Source organism: Corvus cornix, chromosome 6, assembly GCF_000738735.6.
Source record: "Corvus cornix cornix isolate S_Up_H32 chromosome 6, ASM73873v5, whole genome shotgun sequence".
Classification (NCBI taxonomy): domain Eukaryota; kingdom Metazoa; phylum Chordata; class Aves; order Passeriformes; family Corvidae; genus Corvus; species Corvus cornix.
Genome location: NC_046336.1, coordinates 18,721,113 through 18,742,376, shown reverse-complemented (window position 1 = coordinate 18,742,376; position 21,264 = coordinate 18,721,113). Strand labels below are relative to the sequence as shown.

At 41.0% G+C, this 21,264-nt stretch overlaps 1 protein-coding gene across 4 annotated transcripts in view; it reads right to left on the bottom strand.

Moving 5' to 3' along the window:
- The window catches only part of MARCHF8 (membrane associated ring-CH-type finger 8), a 90,510-nt gene that overhangs the window by 51,826 nt on the left and 17,420 nt on the right, over positions 1-21,264 (bottom strand). For all 4 annotated transcript variants that reach the window (XM_039553609.1, XM_039553611.1, XM_039553612.1 and 1 more), the window contains exon 2: positions 16,757-16,935. In XM_039553609.1, the coding sequence (XP_039409543.1) occupies positions 16,757-16,852 (96 nt within the window). In that variant the 5' untranslated portion in view covers positions 16,853-16,935. The remainder of the gene's footprint in view (positions 1-16,756; positions 16,936-21,264) is intronic.

Below are 21,264 nucleotides of genomic sequence, written 5' to 3'. Positions count from 1 at the left end.
GTCACCATTCCTGGAGGTATTTAAAAGACATAGATGTAGTGTTTAGAGCCGTGTTTTAGTGGTAGACTTGGCAGTGTTAGGTTAATGACTAGACTCAATGATACTGAGGTCTTTTCCAGCCTAAATGATTCTATAATTTACAGTGAGAGTTCATGAAGCTCCTAAATTCTGAATCATGGCTCCAATTTGGACTTAATTCTCTAGACAGCTCTGAAATCACATTTCTCAGGTCACATCAAAACTAAAGAGATAGTTTCCACTTTCTACCTCCAATGTATACAGCAGATGAGAGATAAAAGGTGAAGGTAACAGAGAGATTGAACAGAAAGGGATATTCAAGATATTAGAGTCATCTAAAGCTCAGTCATGACTGGCTGTTACTTTGGAAGGACTCCTCTTTTACCTCTGTTAAAGGTGGTCCTCCTGCATGGATCAAAGCTTATAAACTTATCAAACATAGGTCTCTCCAGATGGCATTATCCAGATAGTCACATTTATTGGCATGTTTTTGCTGTGATACTCTCTGACCTCAGGAATGTGATACACACACCACAAGGCAGAGGAGAGGATTTCCATTCCCATCAACTGCACTTTTTTTTTTTTTTTACAGACCAACTCCATCTTTTCACCCTCATCAGTTCTTGCCACATCCACTTTTAAACTGAAGTTTTCAGATGACTGCACCCTATTCAAAATTCAGTTTTACCACAAAGTGACATGGGACAAATCTGGTGGCAAGGTTCACTCTGAACACACTTTGTTTCTCATATTCTCCCTCACTCAAGGTCAAGGACAACACCCTGAGCTACAGACCTTTTGTTTCATCCAACACAGCTGGTCCCATATCCTGTGCACTCAGTAACTCACTGTTTCTCCCTCCCCCACACACAGAACACTCCTTTTAAAAACTCCAATGCAAAATCATATCCACACAAGCATTATCAGCTCTACAACAAAGGCTGTGGAAGCACTTCACTTACCAATATCCTACAGATAAACAAACCTCAAGGAGGCAAAGTATTGTAACATTTAAGAACTGGGGCCTTAATGTCTTCCTTCAGGCTGCTCCATTATGACTTTAAAACCAACAAGGTTCCAGAGAATTAGCAGGGCTTCCTACAGTGAGAAAGCTGGGGCTCTGCATAAATCCAGCCTTGTACGCCAGGTAAGCTATGAGGCTGAGCATGACAGATGCAGAACTACTTTATAGAGAGAGCTTCTGTCTCTGCAGAGGAAGCCAAAAGGACTACACCTTGTTAGCAAACAAAACTTCTGTCTTAGCTGAACTTGGGCTGCTGTGGATTCACTACCCAGATGTTTTCTTTCATATCTGGAAGATAGTGTTGAATTCTGAGAATTTTTTTTCCAAAGGTTTTAACTCTGAGGCTAATGGAAATGAATTGCTGGAGGGGAGGGAGAAAAACATGCTATAAATACACATTTCTAAGGCTTCTATAAAGGGAAGCACGTTATCTAAGCTCAGTTAAAAATTTCACACAGCCCTTTGGATATTTACCCTCTTCCTCTTAGTACTTCAGGAGGCTGGGTGAAAGGTTATGAGGGTTGGTTTCTAAATTCAATAAGTGTATTACTACCATTACAAAGAATTATGCAAACACAACAAGCTGGAAGAGAAATACGGTGTAATTATGTTGTGCACCAGCATTACACCAGTGAACTCTCAGCAGAACTATGTATTCACGTGGCCCATGGTACTACCCCCGTGACACCAGGTGTTATGTGTAAGTTTCTGGGAGAAGCAAACCAGAACATAAACAGATGAGCATGACAGTAATTAACACATTTTATTATTGCAGACCATTTCTCAGACCATCCTCTCCACTGCATATTCAATTTGAAATATAATGAGAGAATGAAAGCCTATCTACCATCTAACAAGGGTGCTTCATAGGGATTTAAGAAAAAAAAAAAATTGTTTTCCTAACTTTTTAAAGAATAATGAGCTCAGTTGTTTTTTGAATCCATCAGTTGATTTGAAATCATGGGATGTGCACTAAAACGCTGCTTATCCATTTATAGACACCCACTCCTATACAAAACCTCCAATTTCTATGTATCAGAGCTTCAGAAAAAACCCCACATGAAAAACAATGATATTGGAAGTCTAAAGCCGTGTGGCAAACCACTCCAGAGTGACTTGAGTTCACGGATTTTTTAAAGGGACATGATACTTCACTACTTAAGAGTTAACACACTCTTGAGTCTTGCATCCCCAAAATAAAGCAATTTGCTGCTTGGGTTTTTTTCTCAAATACTGAATATTTTCAAATACTGCAATCTAACCAATATGTTAAGTCTTATGTTTGTGAAGCTAAAAAGAGCAGTTTAAAATTTAAAGGCATTCAGCTGAACAGCTCTGTATTTCATTTAATATGAGCAGCATTTTGCAGCATTCTCCTGCATGCCTGAACAATCATGTTGCCACTGAAAGGAAGAGATGCAGGAGAGGCCTCACCATAGCAAGAACAGTGCTTAGCAAAATCTTCTTTCATTCTTGTGCACTTATTAGGAGAAACCTGAAATAATGTGTGTGGAGTAAACTCACAGATATCACTTCATTACATGCTTATGCTAGGGGCCAAGCTGAATCATTTTGGTTAAGTATTTAGCTACTGGCTGGCCAGTTAATTTTACAGTCAAATTTTGTACAGTCTATTTAGTTTCTCCCATTTTTAAATAACTGCAACCTCCTGGGGAAATTCTCTACTAGACCATCTGCTCATTTCCTATAAATCCTCCTTTCAGACCTTGCACAAATTTCTGAGCTGCCAGTCAGAACTTCTTTGATGTCTGGGTGAACAAAACCCCAACTATTCTGTACTAAAACCTGCAGTACAAAAAGATTAGTTATCCCCTGATCAGTAAAATAACAGCACCAAAGTGGGTCATTTCTCTGCAGCACATCTCAAACAGCAGATACACACACTTAGTGGATGAGCACTTACGGTCCTTCCCTGGCCACTGGACAAGCCAGGGGCAATTCACCACACATTTTCAGCTTGTTACTCTCTCTGGAGTTTCTCCGTGTCCAAGCACCTTGTTTGCTATCATCTCAGCTGGTACTGCCTGGGAACAGCTGATGGACGTTTCCCAGGTCTAAGCTCAAAGGAGGGTTGAGAGAAGGGAGAACCAAGTTGAATGGCCAAAAGTGTAATGGGGAAAAATGGCGTAAGGAGATGTTAAATAAATGCACAAGCAGTGTTTCCTATCATAATCATGCTTGTGCAAGCTCTTCTGTGGATTGTGAAACAAACACTGCAGGCTATGCAGATCCAATGATACAACAGACTTTTTTCAAACAAACAAGGCTGGAGGGAGTTTCAGCAATCAGGAACACTCTGAACAAGCTAACAGACTTTGACCTGGCAGACGTTTCTCCAAGTGCATGTGAATTTCACAGTGGGAAAGAGTAGTGAAGATCTTGTATCTGTTTTTAATTAAATTAGTGCCAGTCTCCAAACTCTGTTCCAAGCGTTAAGAAATACCACATAACCCACTGTTCTAACCCATGCTTCTATGGAAAAGGCAGAAAGACAGCAGTACCTGTTGTAGGAGCTGACTTTTGTTGATGCCTGTGTCTAACTCAAATACTTGTCCTGCAACAGTCAATTTACAATGCAATTACAAAGCAATTAAGAGGTGCTTACCCAAGTACTGTGGGTGTTACTAATGCAACTATAAAACAGGAGTGGGGTATAACAATAGGACCTGAAGAACTTTTTTAAAAAGCATTAAAGCACTGACTACAGAAAAAAAACAAAATGAAACCCACCAACAAACCCACAAAAACCAATTCAGACTATCAAAGACTGGATGGTTGAACACAAAATGAAATGGCCAAGCAAGTAAGGGGCATGTGGAGCTCTGTAATGCTTTTATTTCCTCTCGCATCTACATTTTGGGGCTCTTTGTTTTGCTTTTTGGCCTCAGAAAATAGAACTGAGCTCAGAACAGTGGATTGCACACAAGTTCTCCCCAGCAAAAACTGCACAGGCAGGAACTAGTTAAGTCACTTTCATAAGCATTTGAGAAATCTAGGAGAAAAAAGTAAAAACCAGAACTTCGCTATAAAGAGGAACTGTACAAGCTTCCTCAAAAGTTTCTCCAAAAAAACCCCCAAAACAACTAAAAAAACTAAAAAAGAACCCACGCAAAGAAACCTCACCCAAAAAGCAACCCATCAGATGCAAAACTTACAACAGCTAAAACCTAGCCAAATATGTAAGAATTCACCAGGAGGGGATACAACAGGTATAGGATCAAGGCTATGCATTAAACATCCCCAAAAATTCTGGTTATAAACCAGAACATCAGACTTAGTTATTTCTGTCGTAATGACTGCACTGAAAACCAGCAGGGCTATAAGAAATATGGGTTGATCTCACCTGCCTTCCTTCACTCTGCAATCCAGAGACTTGGGTGTGCCTCAGGTTTACTATAGGTAGGCAGAGAGAAGTCAGTGTTAAATAAGGACTTTAACAATGTATTTCCTGTGTTCCAGTTGGGTACCCCTCCATCATTCTTGGGCAGATGGCAGAGCCTGCCACCACAATCCCGGTGGAGTATGTGTGAGCAGTGGGACCACAAGGAACATTTTCTTGAAGAGGATAAAACATGAGAGTACATTTCAGAGGGGGCCAGAGAAAAGATACCTGGGTTTTCCTGGATGAGGTGCTGAGGGATGGCACTTTTAAAGTAGTTCCTTTAAATGAGTAGCTGTAGCAGCAGAGGTAGAAAGGGGTCAAAGAGAAGCCTTTAAGGAATTGCTGGGCTATGGTAGTTATTATTTATCTTCTAGAAGCTTTACAGGTGGGCTTGCGTTACAAAGGTCTGACTGAAACTAACCAAGCTGCTAAAATATTTAGACCTAGATATAAGAACTCTTGAAAGCAAATATTTGGATCTGGAGATCTAACACAACCTATACATGCTCCTGATCGCTCCTGGGGGCAGCATGATGATTCCTGGCAGTTTGGAAGCAGAGCAGCAGGGCTGGACAGAGGTTAAAACTGGCAATGCTTTCAGGATTTCACAGCTGTCCACCAGTTGTGCTCAGCACGGGATTGGGTAGATTGGGGGCAGTTTGAAACGCTCATAAATCTAGGAACAACAGCAGCACTCTTCGTTGTATCTACATTCAAGAAGAAACAGAGGTCTATAGATGATAAGGGGGAAAAACCCAGGATGAAACAGTCTGCTGTGAACATGATACAGCTAGAACTGAAGCTCTGAGGGGACAATACAGCCCAGGCATATAGGTTGTCTCTCTTTCTCCCCACCTGCATTCATGGGAAAGGCCCAGTTTCCCATGGAAACTGCAAGCTCCCATACACTTCAGTCAGTTCATTCTAGTAGCCATTAAACGCATCTTTCAGAATGGCATTCTTTATTCAGGCTCCAAAACACAGAGAACAAACACCGTAAATTAAATTCTCATACCTGGGCACGTTACCCACTCCAGAAATTCTCCCGCCAACTCTTGCAGAAGAAACACTCCTTACAGCAGCTGTGCTCAGGACATGACTGGGAGGAAGTGCAGCCTTGTTGCAATCGTGCTCACCCCATCTGTTGGATGGGACTTTTTTGCCAGTCTGTTGTCGCCTATTAACATTTTCCTAGAGGTCTGTTTTAGCTCAGTAGAACTCCCACCTTTACTATGTCTGATACAGTGGAGTGTTTCCTTCTATCTCCCTTCTCAAATGTTTCCATCTAAAAATAGAACAAATGATACTGATATAAAACATGTTCAATGGTGAAGATCTGACTGATGACAGATCTGATGCTGGCCTTATCAACACAGAATCAAATGAAGACACTTGATTCCACAAGACTGGTGCTAAGCCAGGCATCAGCCAATATTTTCAATAATCATCTGGAAATTAATTTTCAAAAAACAACATAAGAAAGTCTCTGCCAGTTATGTTTACAGGTAACACAAAGCTTAGCAGGCTGACAAGGCTTACAGACACTTCACAGATACTGAGCATGTGAAACTGATTTGGGGAAAAAACCCCACAGTACTAAAACTGCCTTTTATTTTCGCCAAAGTGACACGGGCTGTGATTGCAAATTATACAGGTTTCAGCTTATAAAGCAGAAGTACAGTACAGGATTAGCTATAGAAAGCCGTAGTGAAGTGACAAGTGGAAATGAGAACCTGAATGGGGTTTGAAGACAGGATTAAGGCGATTCATCCCTGCACTACAGCAAGCAGAGTTTTCAGCTTTCCCTCTGAACTGCCAAGGTAGCATTGGAGAATAGAGAGAGGACAAAAACTGGAAAGCCACCGAAACCCTATCAGCAAGAGCAGCACACCTTGCCTTGTAATTAAGACACTTGCTTTTCCAGTGTCCCAACCTTTACTTTCAAACAGGACAAGAGAGGCCCCAAAAGGCTATCTTTCTATCCTTCATTCCCCCTGCCCCATTTACAAGGCAGATGGAAACACCCTACTGGGTGAGATTCCAGAATTTTATCTGTAAGTTTATCTAGAAAGTGCATGACCTCACTTGTTTTTAACACAGAGATAGGTCCAAAAGCACAATTTAAGAGCCTGGTTCAATTAGTCAAGAAAGACTTACTAGCAACTAGCAGCTGAAGCCATGGTTTCTGTGCACTGTGATGGTGAGTGGCATGGAAACAAACTACAAAGTACAACAGAAGCTTTACCTGTCATCTTCAAATCAAGCTGGAAGCTAAAGTGCCACTTCCAAATACCAGGAGCTATGGGTTCAATGTACAGAGATAGCTACATGCAACATAACACAGGTCATTCCAAGTCAAATGCGGTCACCCCTGCTGGCCTTCAGTGTCACAAATCTCAAAGGAATCATTAAAATAAAACAAGCTATTTTGAACCACACTGATGGGAAAGGGTTTTGGGGGTGGGAGGTGCTACTTTTATGTTGACTCTAGCTAGGAATTAGGACAATTAGCCCTTTATTACCAGTGTCTAAAGATACTTTAATTAATATATATATATATATTTAGATATGTATGTTCTGCTTTGCATATTAAAAACATACAAAATAGGTGTTTTTTAAAAACTTTAATCTGTACTCCAGCATGCCTGTCCCCCTTCTGCATGAACTTCATCATTGTATAGTGATATAGATTTTTTTTGCTTGGTGATTTGAAGCAGTTTTAAGCCAAATAGTCAAGTTTTTCATATTAATCACAGAAGACAACCAGCTCAGTCCTATTCCCAGCTCTAAGGGAGAAGGTATCTTGGCTTAAGCACAAATTAGCACTGGCTGTACCCAGCGGACCTAATTTGCTGGTGTTTCCATGAAGTACCCTAGGTCTTCCATTGTCACAACTTAAAATTGCTATGATTTAAAGTTTACAGGTATGAGGCTGTGCTTCACTTCTCCCAAATATCCCAACTGTGGTGCATGAAAACAGGAAGATCCCATTTAGGGGTCACTACCACAAATCTGCCTGTGGATGTTGCAGTAACTCCAGTGTCTCTGGAGTACCTGAAACCTATTAGCAGCCAAAGAGGATGCCACATTCCAGTATTTCATGCAGAATGAAGTTGCTTAGCTGTTATGTTAACCAGCTCAGAGAAATGAAGATGCAAAAATTAGTAAATGTTTCACTTCACTGCATACAAGGCTGCCTTGTAATCTTTACCCAAATAACGTGCTTTCAGTCATCTGAATAACAGTAAACAAACCTAAAGAATACTGGAGGGAAACAAAGCCCAAACAACTCTTCCATATTCTCTGGGGTCAACCAAAAGTTTTCACTGTTATTATGCATAAAATATAAAGCAAAAAAATATCACACAAGCCACTGGCTGAGGCAAACACACATTGCTTCAACCTGAACAATCCATAAATCACCTCCTCTGGCATCTACTGCTTAGGAATATTACTAGAAATAGACAGGCAGATGATTGCCAGGAGAAACTTTACAACTGACATGGGGTTTGTGCATCTGGACACAGCTGGCTAAAACACTTCTGGGGTCTGCAATTTTCCATTCAGGAAAAGCTACCAATGCATTACAAGGCTGCCCCTTCACCACTTTACAGGAAAAATAAGTAAATTGATTAGTTGATATTCAAAAATGCCAAGATCAGCCTCTTTTAAACTTTTAAAACATCTTTTTTAGGCTCCTCTATCTAAATTCTGGGAAAAGGATAATTTCATACTTCTTTTAAGAATTTTATGCCAATGCATAATTATCAAAAGATATTATATACAATATGCTTAACTAATGAACCCAACTACACACTAGAGAGTGAATTTGACTTGAGTGTTAGAAAAAAATCTGACTTTTTAGATAGAAATAGCCATAAATACTTGTACGTCTGTGAGACCTACAGCAGTGATTTTCCAAGGTGTACGTACTGAAGAGTAGGAAATACAATTATCCTTCAAGGCAGTAAGGCACACTGGAAATCTGTGACTCCAAATCCAGCTTTGATATAGAACTCAGTAGGTTACACAAAAATTATTTTAAGGTTTCTGAAAAACCTAAGCACAAGATGCAAGTTTATTACTGAAAATGTTCTAATGTTAAAAATACACCAAAAATTGCTTCCACACTCAAAGAATCTGAGTATATGAATATCTGTGCTAAACACACCCACTTCCAGATACCCTGACAGATGCACAACATGTGTGCAGAGCAGTTGGTGACATAGCCCCAGATTCTTGCCTCCAGGAACACCAGAGATGCTGTACCCTTAAAGAATATGGTGGAAACATGCAGTGCTTACTTAGCACAGGGGTGAAATCAAATGCTGCAGACTCAAGGACAATCCTCTCCTTTACACTAACAGCCACCTGTAGTTAAGGTGCACAAGCAATCAGATGCAGTCTACATTTAAGCAAATGAAAAAATTATAAACAGGCCACTTTTCCTCATTTTCATCAACATTAAAGTAGTGCTTATTTACAGGAAGAGAGGACTGGGATGTAAATAAACTTAAACCTCAATAAATAGGTGATTCCGCTCTTTCCTTTGTCTTTGAAATTCAGTTCTTGACTGCTAAAAAATGAAATTCTGAATTTCAACCACTGACCTCATAGAATACACAATATGGGCTTGCTCAGTAATAAAAGTATGCTTTGACTTGTGGCTGTCATGCGAAAATCTCCGTAAGAAATTTCCTAAAACAGGAGCTATGTCTGCTGTCAGAGAGAAGCATATTTAGAAGCAGATGAGAGACCATCACTTCTGGGACCAAGAAAAGCTAAATGAATCCCAAAGGTGGATTTTGTTTCTAGGTGTGAGAAGTATTGACTTAGAAGGCTGTACTCCTAAGAGCTTATATTTCAGCAAAGCAGGGAGAAGCAATTTCTGAAGAACAACTTCCCCTGCCCCTGTCAAAAATTATTCATAAATGGCGTAAAGGCCAAGTAGAATTAGCTAAGTTCAAGGTGCAAATCTAAGCCTGTATATAATTTTGCAGAAGTTTTACCTGTAAACCACTGGGGTGCAGGGTTTAAGGGGAATCAGCAGCTTAAAGCTAGACACAGTTTTAAAACCCCCTGAGGTTCAAATACTACACCATGCCTCCCTGGCAGAATTGTTAGTCTTTGTTCTTCTCTCAAAACAAGCCCAAAACAAAACACCCTAGAAAACAACTCAAAACCCAACCTATTTTATTTCACCAGGCACAGAAACACATCTGTCTGAAAGATCAAATCACCACACAGTCATTCATTATGCATCAATGCATGAGGCAAAACATCCTACAAGAGGAAAAAACATCTGGACTTCTGGGGTGTCTCATTTACAGAAATTACGTTTAATAAATGAACTTTAAAAATCAGTTTGCAGGAATCTGACAGTCTCACTTTAAAGAAACAGTATAGCCAATGGATGATGAAAATCACTACAATCAAGTCTTGAATAATGTCTTTGTGGAGCTGTGATGATTTCAGCAACACAGGTACTTATTTATATGCACATATAGATCACTGTGGGATCATGATTGACACACATCTCATTAGAAGGCAAACAAACAAGTGTGCTTCTGCCAGGGAAGAAAGAATATAAACTTTAAAGTCATGACTTCAGATCCAGGGCTCCCTTTATGGAAAGTTGTTGCACATTAACATACACGAGAAACATTAACAGACCTGCAAAACACCACCAAAACATACGTGACTATCATGTAATTAAACAGCATCAGCACTTGTTTTAGAGTATAATATTTTTTAAAGAATGACTCTCAACTTTTTTAAGTGAGCTGCTAATGAAAGCCAGACAGAGATTTTGTTAATATCAGAGAGGTGATTTAATATTCAGGTTAATGTGACAGCTACAGATTGTAATCATTAACTCTAAGTTTCTGGTCTTGAGACATCAAAGTAAGGAGTTCACATGCAATAAGGAAAGTTAAAACAGAGATTGTATATAAATGAGTGATTATAACTAAACAGCAAAATCCGAAACTACCAAAGTTTATTCTCAGAAGAATCACTACCTAAAACCCTGCTGCTGTATCAACTGCTGTTAGTTTTCATAATGTTTACTGAATTTTTAGAAGAAAGAGTTTTCTCCTCTTTTCCCTCAAAACCCTTTCAGAAATCACTTCCCACACTTTGTCTTTTGTAATTCATCCCCACTCAGCAGCCATCTGTTCCTTTCCTCACACACACATGCTGTACACACTCCAAAACAAACACAATGCAGAATCAAATGGCGTGATCTGACTTTTTTGTTAGGACTGCTCAAGCGGGAGCAGCTCCCTCCCATACCATCCCCTCCCTCCCACTTCCTGCCTCCTCTTTTCTCCCTTCATTGGGGTTTGCTGGAAAGCAGCATGTACTAACTTCTAAGAGTAGGGCTCGAGAGGACCAGCTTCTCATCCTGCACTCAAGCATAGTAAGAGCAGAAGTTCAGGAAAGTCACAACATTTTGCACGTTCACCACAACCAAGATCGAGCAATGCTCACCTTCAGGGGGAAGACCCCTCTGCTCTCCACATACCCTGTGTCCACCATGTTCTGCAGCAGAGCTTTGGGCCATCAGCACAACCATCTGCAGACTGGGACTCTGGCAAAGTAGACATCTCAAAGGACATAGTGGCAAAGACTTCCAGGTGCTCAGCTTTTATCCATACACCTGAAGTTCTTTACAAGGCTAGTCAGCAATGCCAGCCCTCTTTCACAGATGGGAGTCAGGACAGCACAAGAACCCAAACGATTTGCCCAATACCATCTAGCAGGGTGGTAAGACAAAAACAAATCCCAAATTACAGACCTGGTTTAATTCAGGCCTAGCCGCACTCTGTGCTCTTCTTGACAGTTTTCCAGGTACCACACCAAAGGTGAGGTAAGTCATGCTCTTGCTGGAACACATGGGACAGAACAAAAAAGCCCTTAAGCTGCCAAGGGGCAGGAAGAGTGGAAAGTGTAACTTTTTCTAAGACATGCTTTATGATCCATTGAAAAACACACCAAGTAAAAGCCAAGATTTGAATTGTCAGGAAAGGTCTTCACAATTCCCACTCTGAGCCTATGCCTATAAGCAGTACAGCAGAAGTACATTCTGCTTCTCACAGAAGAGAAAAAGAATATTCAGACAAAAATCCTTCCATAGTTAGCCAGTTTCTATACAGAGCAAACTTAAGAAAGGAAAAATGCCAGGCCCAGTGTTAATATATGACATAGTTACACATAAAGACACAAATCACAGCACAAAAAAAATAAGAAGTAAAATTCTCAAAGGATTTAGAGCCTGGCTGCTGAATGAATGATTTGGTTTAATGGGCAAGCAAAACCAAACACACACACACACACACAGCCTTATGAAGTCTGAGTATTTGGACTGAATTCAGCCACACAGAGATCTCATTCACAGCTCAAAGTCCACAAAGTGAATGGAAAAAGTCAGAGCGCTTCTGTACCTTAAAAACAGCTTTCGAAGTGTCACTCTAGATTCAACAATACAAAGCACACACGTTGAGAAACTGCTCTGTGACTACAAACTCTTGCAAATGCATTTCTTGCCTTTTTTTTCCCCCCAAGTCCTGCTTTTCCACTAAGATGTGGCTTATTTGAATCAATAAGCCACATTACCTTTCCTGTCACAGGATGCAAGAGATCATTACAAAGGCAGAAGAACTTTACAAAGATACACCACAATGTACTTCTCTCACCATAATTTCATCCAGACAAATTAGGCACTCAGTATACGTTCAAGCTGACAGCTTTGAGAAGTACCTGGATATATCAGGGACAATCACAGCATCTCTGCTGAGCATGTAACAGCCAGTTATACTACACAGCACTTAGAAAACAAGAGACGTGACCAGAAGGGAGTTTCAGCTGATCAACTGGAATCATCAAGTTTAAATCTGACTAGAACATTGATCTGCTTCTGTGATAAATGCTGTGTGATCTTTGATGATAACTGGGTATCGATTCCCAGGCTGAGACTACTGAGAAGAAACAGTACTGTGCCCAAAAATGACTTGCACTAGTATCTCATGATCTCTCATTCAAACACTGATCCCACCCATCCCTGATCTCCTTATGAGATCTGCAGAGATCACAGCATAGGAGGCCAGGGTTGGTGCACATTTTTGTAAGAGCAGTGAAAAGCTATTGCTGAGGGAGCTTCACTCACTGCAGTAACACTTACTAACAATTTGCAGCAGATATCAGTGCACTTCAGTGAGGAAGGCACAAAGCCCTCAAAAAGACTGTGCTATAACAAAACAAACCCAGAACAACACCTCAATCACATGCCAGCATCATTTCCTTGTTTCCCATCAGATCCCAAGAGCTGTTTGCTTTTGCATGCGTTAGGAAACCTTGCTGCCAGCATACTGCCCACAAAACAGGGGCAATGGGGGTTGTGGCTTCTGACACACAATAGAATGACTCTCCCTAACATCAAGTAAGCATGAAACTATTCCTAGTGAAGGGTAAGTAAGAAGCTAATGATGGTTATTAATAGCCCTTAAAGCTATCAGTTCATCTGAGTTAAACGCAAGAGTAATAATCCCTTTATGACCTTCCGTATTTTTACTGTGGAAATGGACAACGTTTCATGAAATACTGCTTCTAACCTCAGATTTCAAATACTTTAAATGTTGAAAATTACATCAACCTGAATCTACCAGGCTCTGGTATGTATATGTATCACTGAGGACTTAGACCAGAAATGGTAGGCAAAAGCCTTTCCTCTTAACACTTCTTCAAATTCAATACGATTTTTGCCAGTCTTCCACAAGTATTGAATCTACAATTTAATCTGCCATGAGGCATGCCTAGGTATTATACATCACTCAGTTAGGTATTATACATCACTCAATCTGAGAAACTGGATTGTAATGATGAAGGTGCTAAGGATTTCTTGCTGTTCTTTACTTAGTCACAAATCACTAGTGCATAAAATCTGCTCTTGTAGCAAGGAAAACTAGAATAAAACCAAGCCTTAACCTGAAATACAAGAGCTACATCTTGACCAGAAGCATAGAAGTGAAGAAATAGTAAGAGATCTATACTGTTCAGATTGAGAATTTTTCCTCTGCAACTCTACTACATATATGAATAACTAACCACACTCATCATCACAAAAGATAGCAGAATATAAGGCATACTCTGAGGAATAGGAGAAACACTGATTTTTCAGAGACTGGTGGAAGTTCTCTCTCTAGGCACATTGGTCCTTCATTTTCTGCTGCTGTGCTTCTTGAGCCTTTCCTCCAAAGGACTTCCTACAATGCAGAATATAGGTACCAACAAGCCAAAGGTCTGGTTTGAAACAGCAAAAATGAAAGCAAGACAAAATTTCATCTGCTAGATGACACTCCCCTTGGCTTTAGCCACAGCTTGTTAATAAATAGGAGAGATACGCACATGAGTCTGCTCAATCTATAAAGTGCACACTTGGAAATGCACTTGGTCTAAGCAGCTTGGTACTACAAAGCAAACCTACGTATTTATCTGTGAAGTAGTACTATTGGTTTTGATTGTGGTTTGTGGTTTGTTTGATTTTGTTCAGATTGTCAAGTGGCTTTGTACAACTCAAAATATTTTAAGACTACAGTGTACACATTTGTTTGAGTTACTTACTGTTCCTGCACAGAAAAGGTAAGAAATTTACTATTCTTATTACATAATAAAGGTAAGGTAAGAAAATCATGGAACTCGATTCAAACTGTGAAATGTTACACTTTTTTCTCAAAAACTATTTTACGTCTTTGCAGACGTAAGAACTGTGCTTAGGCCAACCACAACGAAATAGCTGTAACCTATGTTGTCTAATGAGAATGCAACTGAAATATGAAAGTATTGAAGTTACACTGACTTTGTACTGTAACACCTTCTTTCTCGGTTTTACTTAGTATCCATGACTTGTACAGTACATATTATCTAGGGCACAACAACTACCTACAACTGCTCAGCAGATTTGCCCAACACAGGATCACGTTCAGCTGCATGCTGCTCTTTATCTTGGAGTGGATGCTATCTCAACAGAAAGCAGGCATTCTGAAACTAAAATCTGACTAAAAATATGGCAAGGATAATCTAGAAATTCTTCTTTTGCATCCCATCTCCCTTTTACTGTATTCTTCAAATATGAGCAAAATTCACAGTCTTGGCCAGTGGGTCTTGACTGCATCCAAGAATTAACAGGGACTCTGACTATAAAGTACTGGGAACTAACTGATGCAATGTGAAAAATTAACTGGATTGGTCAAAGTCAGCACATTAACAACCTGACTGCCCTACAGCTCATTTTTAAGATCCAGCACTAAAGCTTAACACCAGAAGCAGGAGTGAGGAACGGAGTATAAAAGCCAGGCTCATGTGCACAGGGGCAGCCACAGTGTCAGTACAGCTGTGCATCAGGGACAGCAGGCAGCTCACCCAGAGGTTCAGCTGTTCCAGTTGTAGTTTTGGCAGAATGCAGGACACCCGGGGATGAATGAATGTGCTGATGAAGACAGGAAGGACAAGACTTGGAAAACATGAAGTGTTTCCAAGTTAGCTTAATCTATTGCTTGCATGGTCCCACTTCCTCTTCAGTGTTGCTCATGTGTAAACAAGTATTCGGTTCTGTTTCTAACATGCTAAGGCATGAAAATATAACAGCAACCCTGCAAGGGGAACAATAATCAACATTTCAACTAGTTATCATGAAGGAAACACAGGGGAGATTTGTTAACACCAAAGTCACTGTGTTCGAAATAAAAAGCATGTTTAGAAGGAGAGTTAGGACTCTCACTTCCAGGCCCACTGCATGGTTAGAGGCACAAGTTGTTCTGATCTGCCTCCTAACCTCCATCACCCCAGAGCAGGGTAGTAACTTCACAGCACTGCCCTGCATTTGACAAAGGAGCTGTCTCACTCAGCACATACAGTTACTATACGGGAGAGCACCAAAGGGAAGAAACAGCAGTGCCCTCTTACCTAGGGAGCTGCCCAGACAGTAACTGTATGCGACAGGCAGGAAGCAACAGACTCCAGCAGACTCCTGAGACAAGGTGCTTCATAGATTTAGAGCATCTCCTCTGTGATAGTAACTTCTTGCCCAGTCCTGGTAACCAAAAGCAGCAGTGTGCCAGCCTCATTAATTACTGGTTTAAGAATCTGAAGGGCTAGAATCCATTTTAAGATGTTACTAAGGAAAAGACTCAAAAAAGCCAGTATTAGGACAGTTTATTTTTACTGGTGACTTTGGTAGGTACAATCTGGACAGCTGTCAAGTGAAACAGGTAGTCAGGGCAAATGATCCCAACACATCAGAAACAACTCTTGCACCCTACTCAAAGTTAGTGTTGGTGAATCCCTTTCTGTAACACGACAGTGCCTTTCTAGTCCCTTTTACATTAGCTACACCTTGTCTGTACTCAGCATCAGTCTAGACCTCCTCATAGTTAACCACTGCTGAGGAGTCCAGAAAGCAAACCCTGCAGCTGTACCTTAACGTGAATGTTCTCTTGACCTCATTTTAAGTTAAAGCTAAAAAACCACAAAGAGGTTTCTGTGGAACTGACAGATAATATCAGATCAATGCAGTACAGTGTACACTGTACATGATGCACATTAACATCTTTGGGCTGGATCAGAGACACAGTCCAGGGATAAATAAGGTTGACATGTGAAGACTAGACATAGTATGCTATTAAAAACTGTTAAGTAGTGTATTGATTGGATTTTACTGGACTTATAATCAGTAGATACTTCAGATACTTCTGCATTAGCACCACAGCAAGACCTCAGATTGATTCCGCCCACACACATGCTGCCAAATTAAGAATACAACTCATATTCCATAACACAGTACAGTTTGTACACACATGCGTGTCTAGAGCCTTCCTTGTGATATTCTAGTCACTATGAAATACAACACAGCTACTACATGCTACTGAGATCAAAGGAAAACAGGATGCATGGCTACATATAGAGGTTCACGTTTCATGTAATTTTTCTTCAAATACACCTGTAATAGCTTCTACAATAATGGAATTAGAGCCATCATCCAAATCCCTGTCTGCCTTGAATTCTTACGAAAAATAGATGGCTGTAGCTTGCATTTTGCAGAATTTACTCAACAGCAATCTCTAGAATTTTACAGCCAGCTGCTTTAAAACAGCAAACACAAAAATAAGGAGATAATTTGGTAGCATTTGTCCTCACTAAAAGCAGCAGTAACACAAGGAGTCGGGGCTTTGGAACAGAATCAGGTCTGATCTGGTAACCCCTATCATTTTATACTTAGATAACTTCCTGTGAAAATTAAGCATATCTGACAGTACCTGTTCCTCTTTTTCTTTGGTCTTGCTCCTGGAGACTCTGGAAGAGGTAACATCCTGAGCTGGAATGACAGAGATTTGATGCAGTGGCATGTTCATCACACCGCCTTGTTTGGTCCTTTCATTTACAGGAAGGAGGCTTGAAGGCAGTGCTCATTCCGTGCCATTGTAAGGCCTTGCAACTAAAAAATAAAAATATTAGATGATGTTAAAGTAGCTTGAAATGCAATAATTTCTAAACCAAAGCTATGCCATCCACTCGACCAACACCCATCTCTTATTTTCTCTGGGTTTTGGTGCACTGGCTGGGTGAGAAGAGACACAGAAATTTTAAACAATTTTAACTAGACAGGTCAGAGCAAAATTAATGCAAAATGAATAAATAAATTCTCAACCAGTTCTGAAAGCATTCTGAGAGCAGAGCTAGAGGGCAGGGGTCATGCTTGAATCTGCTTGGATAGGGAGAAGGAGGAAGAGCAGCTCTCCAAGCTGAGCATGCTACCTGAAGGTACAGAGAGCAAAGCTCATACAGGTAAGTTTCCGAAACTGCCAACCCCACCATACTGGATTGAATTGCCTCAGGAGTCATCCTAAAACAAAGCAAATGCTGTAATTTTGGCTAAAAACAGGCAATAGCCTGCATTTGACTCTTGTCATTTCTATAAACGTACCACTGTCAGATGAAAGACGTATCACGTGAGATGCTCCCTTCCTAAGACTGTTAGAGATTAATACAAACAAAATCCCTCACCAGGGATTGTGAATTCACTGGATGGACTACACACACTTTATCCTTCTTTTACAAATATAACAGGGAAGCATTACACATAGGAAAGATAGTGATAGACAAATTAGCCAAAATTAGCCATGCTAATCTGAAAGGCAGGCATAATTAACCATACCTTTTATTAGATTAGTGAAGTTACATTAAATAAAAAGCTTTTTGAAACATGTAACATCATGGAGTGCTTATTTGGAATGTAACTTACCACAAATGAGACACAATCAATTGTGTTTAAAGAACAGATTAAAAGGGCATTACCACAGCAGGGACTATAATAAATAAACTAAATAATGCACTGTTCTTCTGTTTCCATAACATACCAACTTTTTGTTTGTCTGGTTTTGAATCTGCAAAAGCAGAAAGCAGAGACTAAATAAATGCCCTATGTATTATGTTGTTTAGCAATTTGGAAGTAGTATAGCTTAGCACTTAGTGCATACCCTTAACTTAATACTGCACACATTTTTTATTTAACATTTAATTGGAAGTTCTGAAGATAGAACCAGACCATTCAGCATCTTTCGTGGAATCAAAAACCTAGAAAGCTTGGCCTATTTCCACTAGACTTCACAGGAGTACTGCAGTTGTATAAAATGAAAACAGGATCAACTATTTTAACTGCTTTTGATTAAACAACAGGAAAAAATATTACATGTTCCAAGGCTTTATATGGAGAATGATAGTTCACTATCCTCTTTGCACTGAGGGGGAAAGAATTATCAAAGGTTGCACTATGCTGCATCCCAGTCACACACTCCATCTGCTGCATGATGCTGTTTGCCCGTTTGAGCACTCAGCCAAGTTCAAGAGCTTTAGTGACACGTGGGCAGGATTTATGTTACTTCCATAGAGGCCAAGACAGTGCATCATAAAGCACGCATGAGAGCTTTAAAGGCAACGCCTCCGTAACTTTCAGGCATCGCTTACTTTAAAAGTAAAATATATCACTATGCATAAACAAGCACCAAGGACACTTCCTTACTGGAAGACAAAGGGAAACATGGGATTTACCAGCATTATTGAATCCCAGCATAAAGAGAAAACACAGAACCTCTTCAGGTCCTCCACACACCTGCTTAGCTACAGCCTCTAAAGGAGCCAAGCCAGAGGGAATATAAACATGGGCTGAGATGGGAATATCAAACTACAATAAACAAGGCAGGAAGGGAAGGTATTTTCCCAAGAAAACAGAGAAATTAAATCCAAAGAATGTCAAGCTTCAATGAAAATATGCCAGGTAATATGTTCTGTGCTATTGCCAGTGGTAACAGAGCAAAACGGAAGGAATTCAACCCTGCTCTGTGTCCCCCCCTCAAAAAGGGTTCTGGGCTTGCAGGCAAGGACACGTTTTGACTGTAAAGAGAACAAGGAAAATTATTAGAAAACACAGTTAACCTTCTCTGATGATGGCAAACAAGTCAAACCAGTTTTTCTGCAGGTACTTCAAGGACAGCAAGTGTTAGAATTCTTTGAAAGAGCTCAAACAGCAGATATAATCCAACTGGGTATTCAAAGATGATGTGAAACAGCCTTCCTCTGGTAAAGAAGCCTGGCAGATGCTCTAATAAAGCCTGCCTTTGTTCAAAGGTGGCTTATAGAAAGCTGTAAACTAAACCCAGATGCCACCCTGCCACATCCCCAATCTGCTGGGTCCCTAACAATGCACACAACTCAAATTCTGTCTGTATCAACCTAAAGCACTTTAACTCCACAGTGCTAGCTAAAGGATAAAGTTACGTGAATGAACAGACCATCTGCAGTACTGAGTACAGACAAGGACGTCAGAAAAGCCAACACAAAGCAAGTTATGACAAGCTCCACAGGACATTCCACAGCTAAATTAATTCCTTGTCCTACCTGATTCAAAGGTGGGGAGCTGGGCACCTGCGAAGTGGGATCCAAACTTGAAGCACATCAAACTGGGGGCCTGCCAAAAAGGAAGACATGCCAAGGCACGGGGACTGCTCCTAGATAGTCCCTTCTTTTCAGGATTCCAGTTAGACATTCAGGCCATACCTCACACCAAATGAGAATTCCTCATTACTACAGCATCTCCATCCAGTGCCCAGGAGGTGGCAGATAAGGGCTCAGCTTCCTCCTCCGCTGTGTTTTATTTGGTTGCTAACTTCCTGCAAAGCTGGCTCGGGCACATGGGAATGCCAAGACAGAGGACAGCTTGAAAAGCTCAACTGTTCCTCTTTTCTGTAGCCACACTGGTTCCTAAAAGATGGGCTCCAGCCATACTGCCCTTCCAGAGAGTCTTTAGAAACAAATACCATTTCAAAAGACAAAAGAAGCCAAAATCCTGGCTGCAGAGCCCACAGGTGATCTTAGCTCAATGAAGCTAAGATTTCACCCATCTAGGTAGTCCTGTTTTGCTTTCTGCAGGACAGGCAAAACAGTCACTAAAAATGCCTGCAGTCACGTATAACCACAACAGCTGGGTCCTCACTACGTTGCTAGAACAACAAAAGCTGCAGCAAAACCAGTCAGATTCAGAGAAAAGAGGACACAGTCTCTCAAGGTAGTTGAGAGGTACAAAAGGAAGGAAAAGCAGGCACATGACTTGGTCCTGGTGGCTGGGGCATTCCCCTGAACAGTACATCTGATAGAAGCAGAAAATTAGGTTCTTCTGGGTTATCAGCATGAAGTACTTGGTGTTAAGGAAACCTTCCAGTCTGACCAACCATGAGACTCTCTGGCAGTCACACTCCCAACACCAGAGACTTTCACTGCTGGGACTGAAGCCCCTTCACAGCAGGCGGCTCCCATGAGCCCACGAGAACCCAGCTTGACTCCCTGCACACCCCACTCACAGTCAGACGGGGTTTCCCATGGCAGGGTCTCAGACGTCTTGTTCCACAAAGCCATTTATTCACAGTGCAGTAACACAGAAACAGCCTGAGTCGGCACCTCCAAGGAGGACCCTCAACAAAGGACCCCCTGGGCTTTTATCCCATCACAGCCTACCTGCACAAAAGACTGGCTCTTCCTCCCAAGTCCCCTGCTCCTGCTGTGTCTCCCAGTGTCCATTTACCTACCTCACTGGCACCACTCATCTTCATGCCCTTGGTTGTCCAAGAGGTTGGCAGTTCGTGGTCTCTTGTCTCAGGCTCCCACCCAGAGCTCAATCTGCACCTCACAAACTGAATTACCTGCACCAGATGTATTCCTCAACAATGAGAAGGGACAACAACAGGAAACCTCAATAGAACAGAAGTAGGTGGGAAACCACTTGAAATCCCACCTTCATCATCCACCCTGTCAAGATCTGTTTCCCAAATAACAGCAAGAACATGAGATGAACCAAATGATCTGTAGCTTGCTGGATTGTTAGTGTCAAGTACCATTGGAAGAATGCAGATGAAGTCCTCCCTCACCTGCCACCTACTGCAGCTCTCTGCCCATTACACATTCCAAAACAAAGGCTAAACTCCTCCTTTCCAAAGATTCATACCTGGACTGGGGCAAGTAAGCACAAATCATGACTTCCTGTCTGTGGTTTGGTACCTATCAGAGTCTACAAACATGCAGTCTGAACAGCAGATTTTATTAGGTCATTTATACTTCAGAAAGTCCATCATATTCCCTTGCTACACAGTGTGTAATGGAAAACTTCAGAAGCTCTGGAGCTGTAGTGGCACTGGCTGCAGATGAACACGGGCCTTACCAAAAGAAATGCATCCCAAGGATGCATGTAGGTGTGTGCACATGCTTTGTATTACTC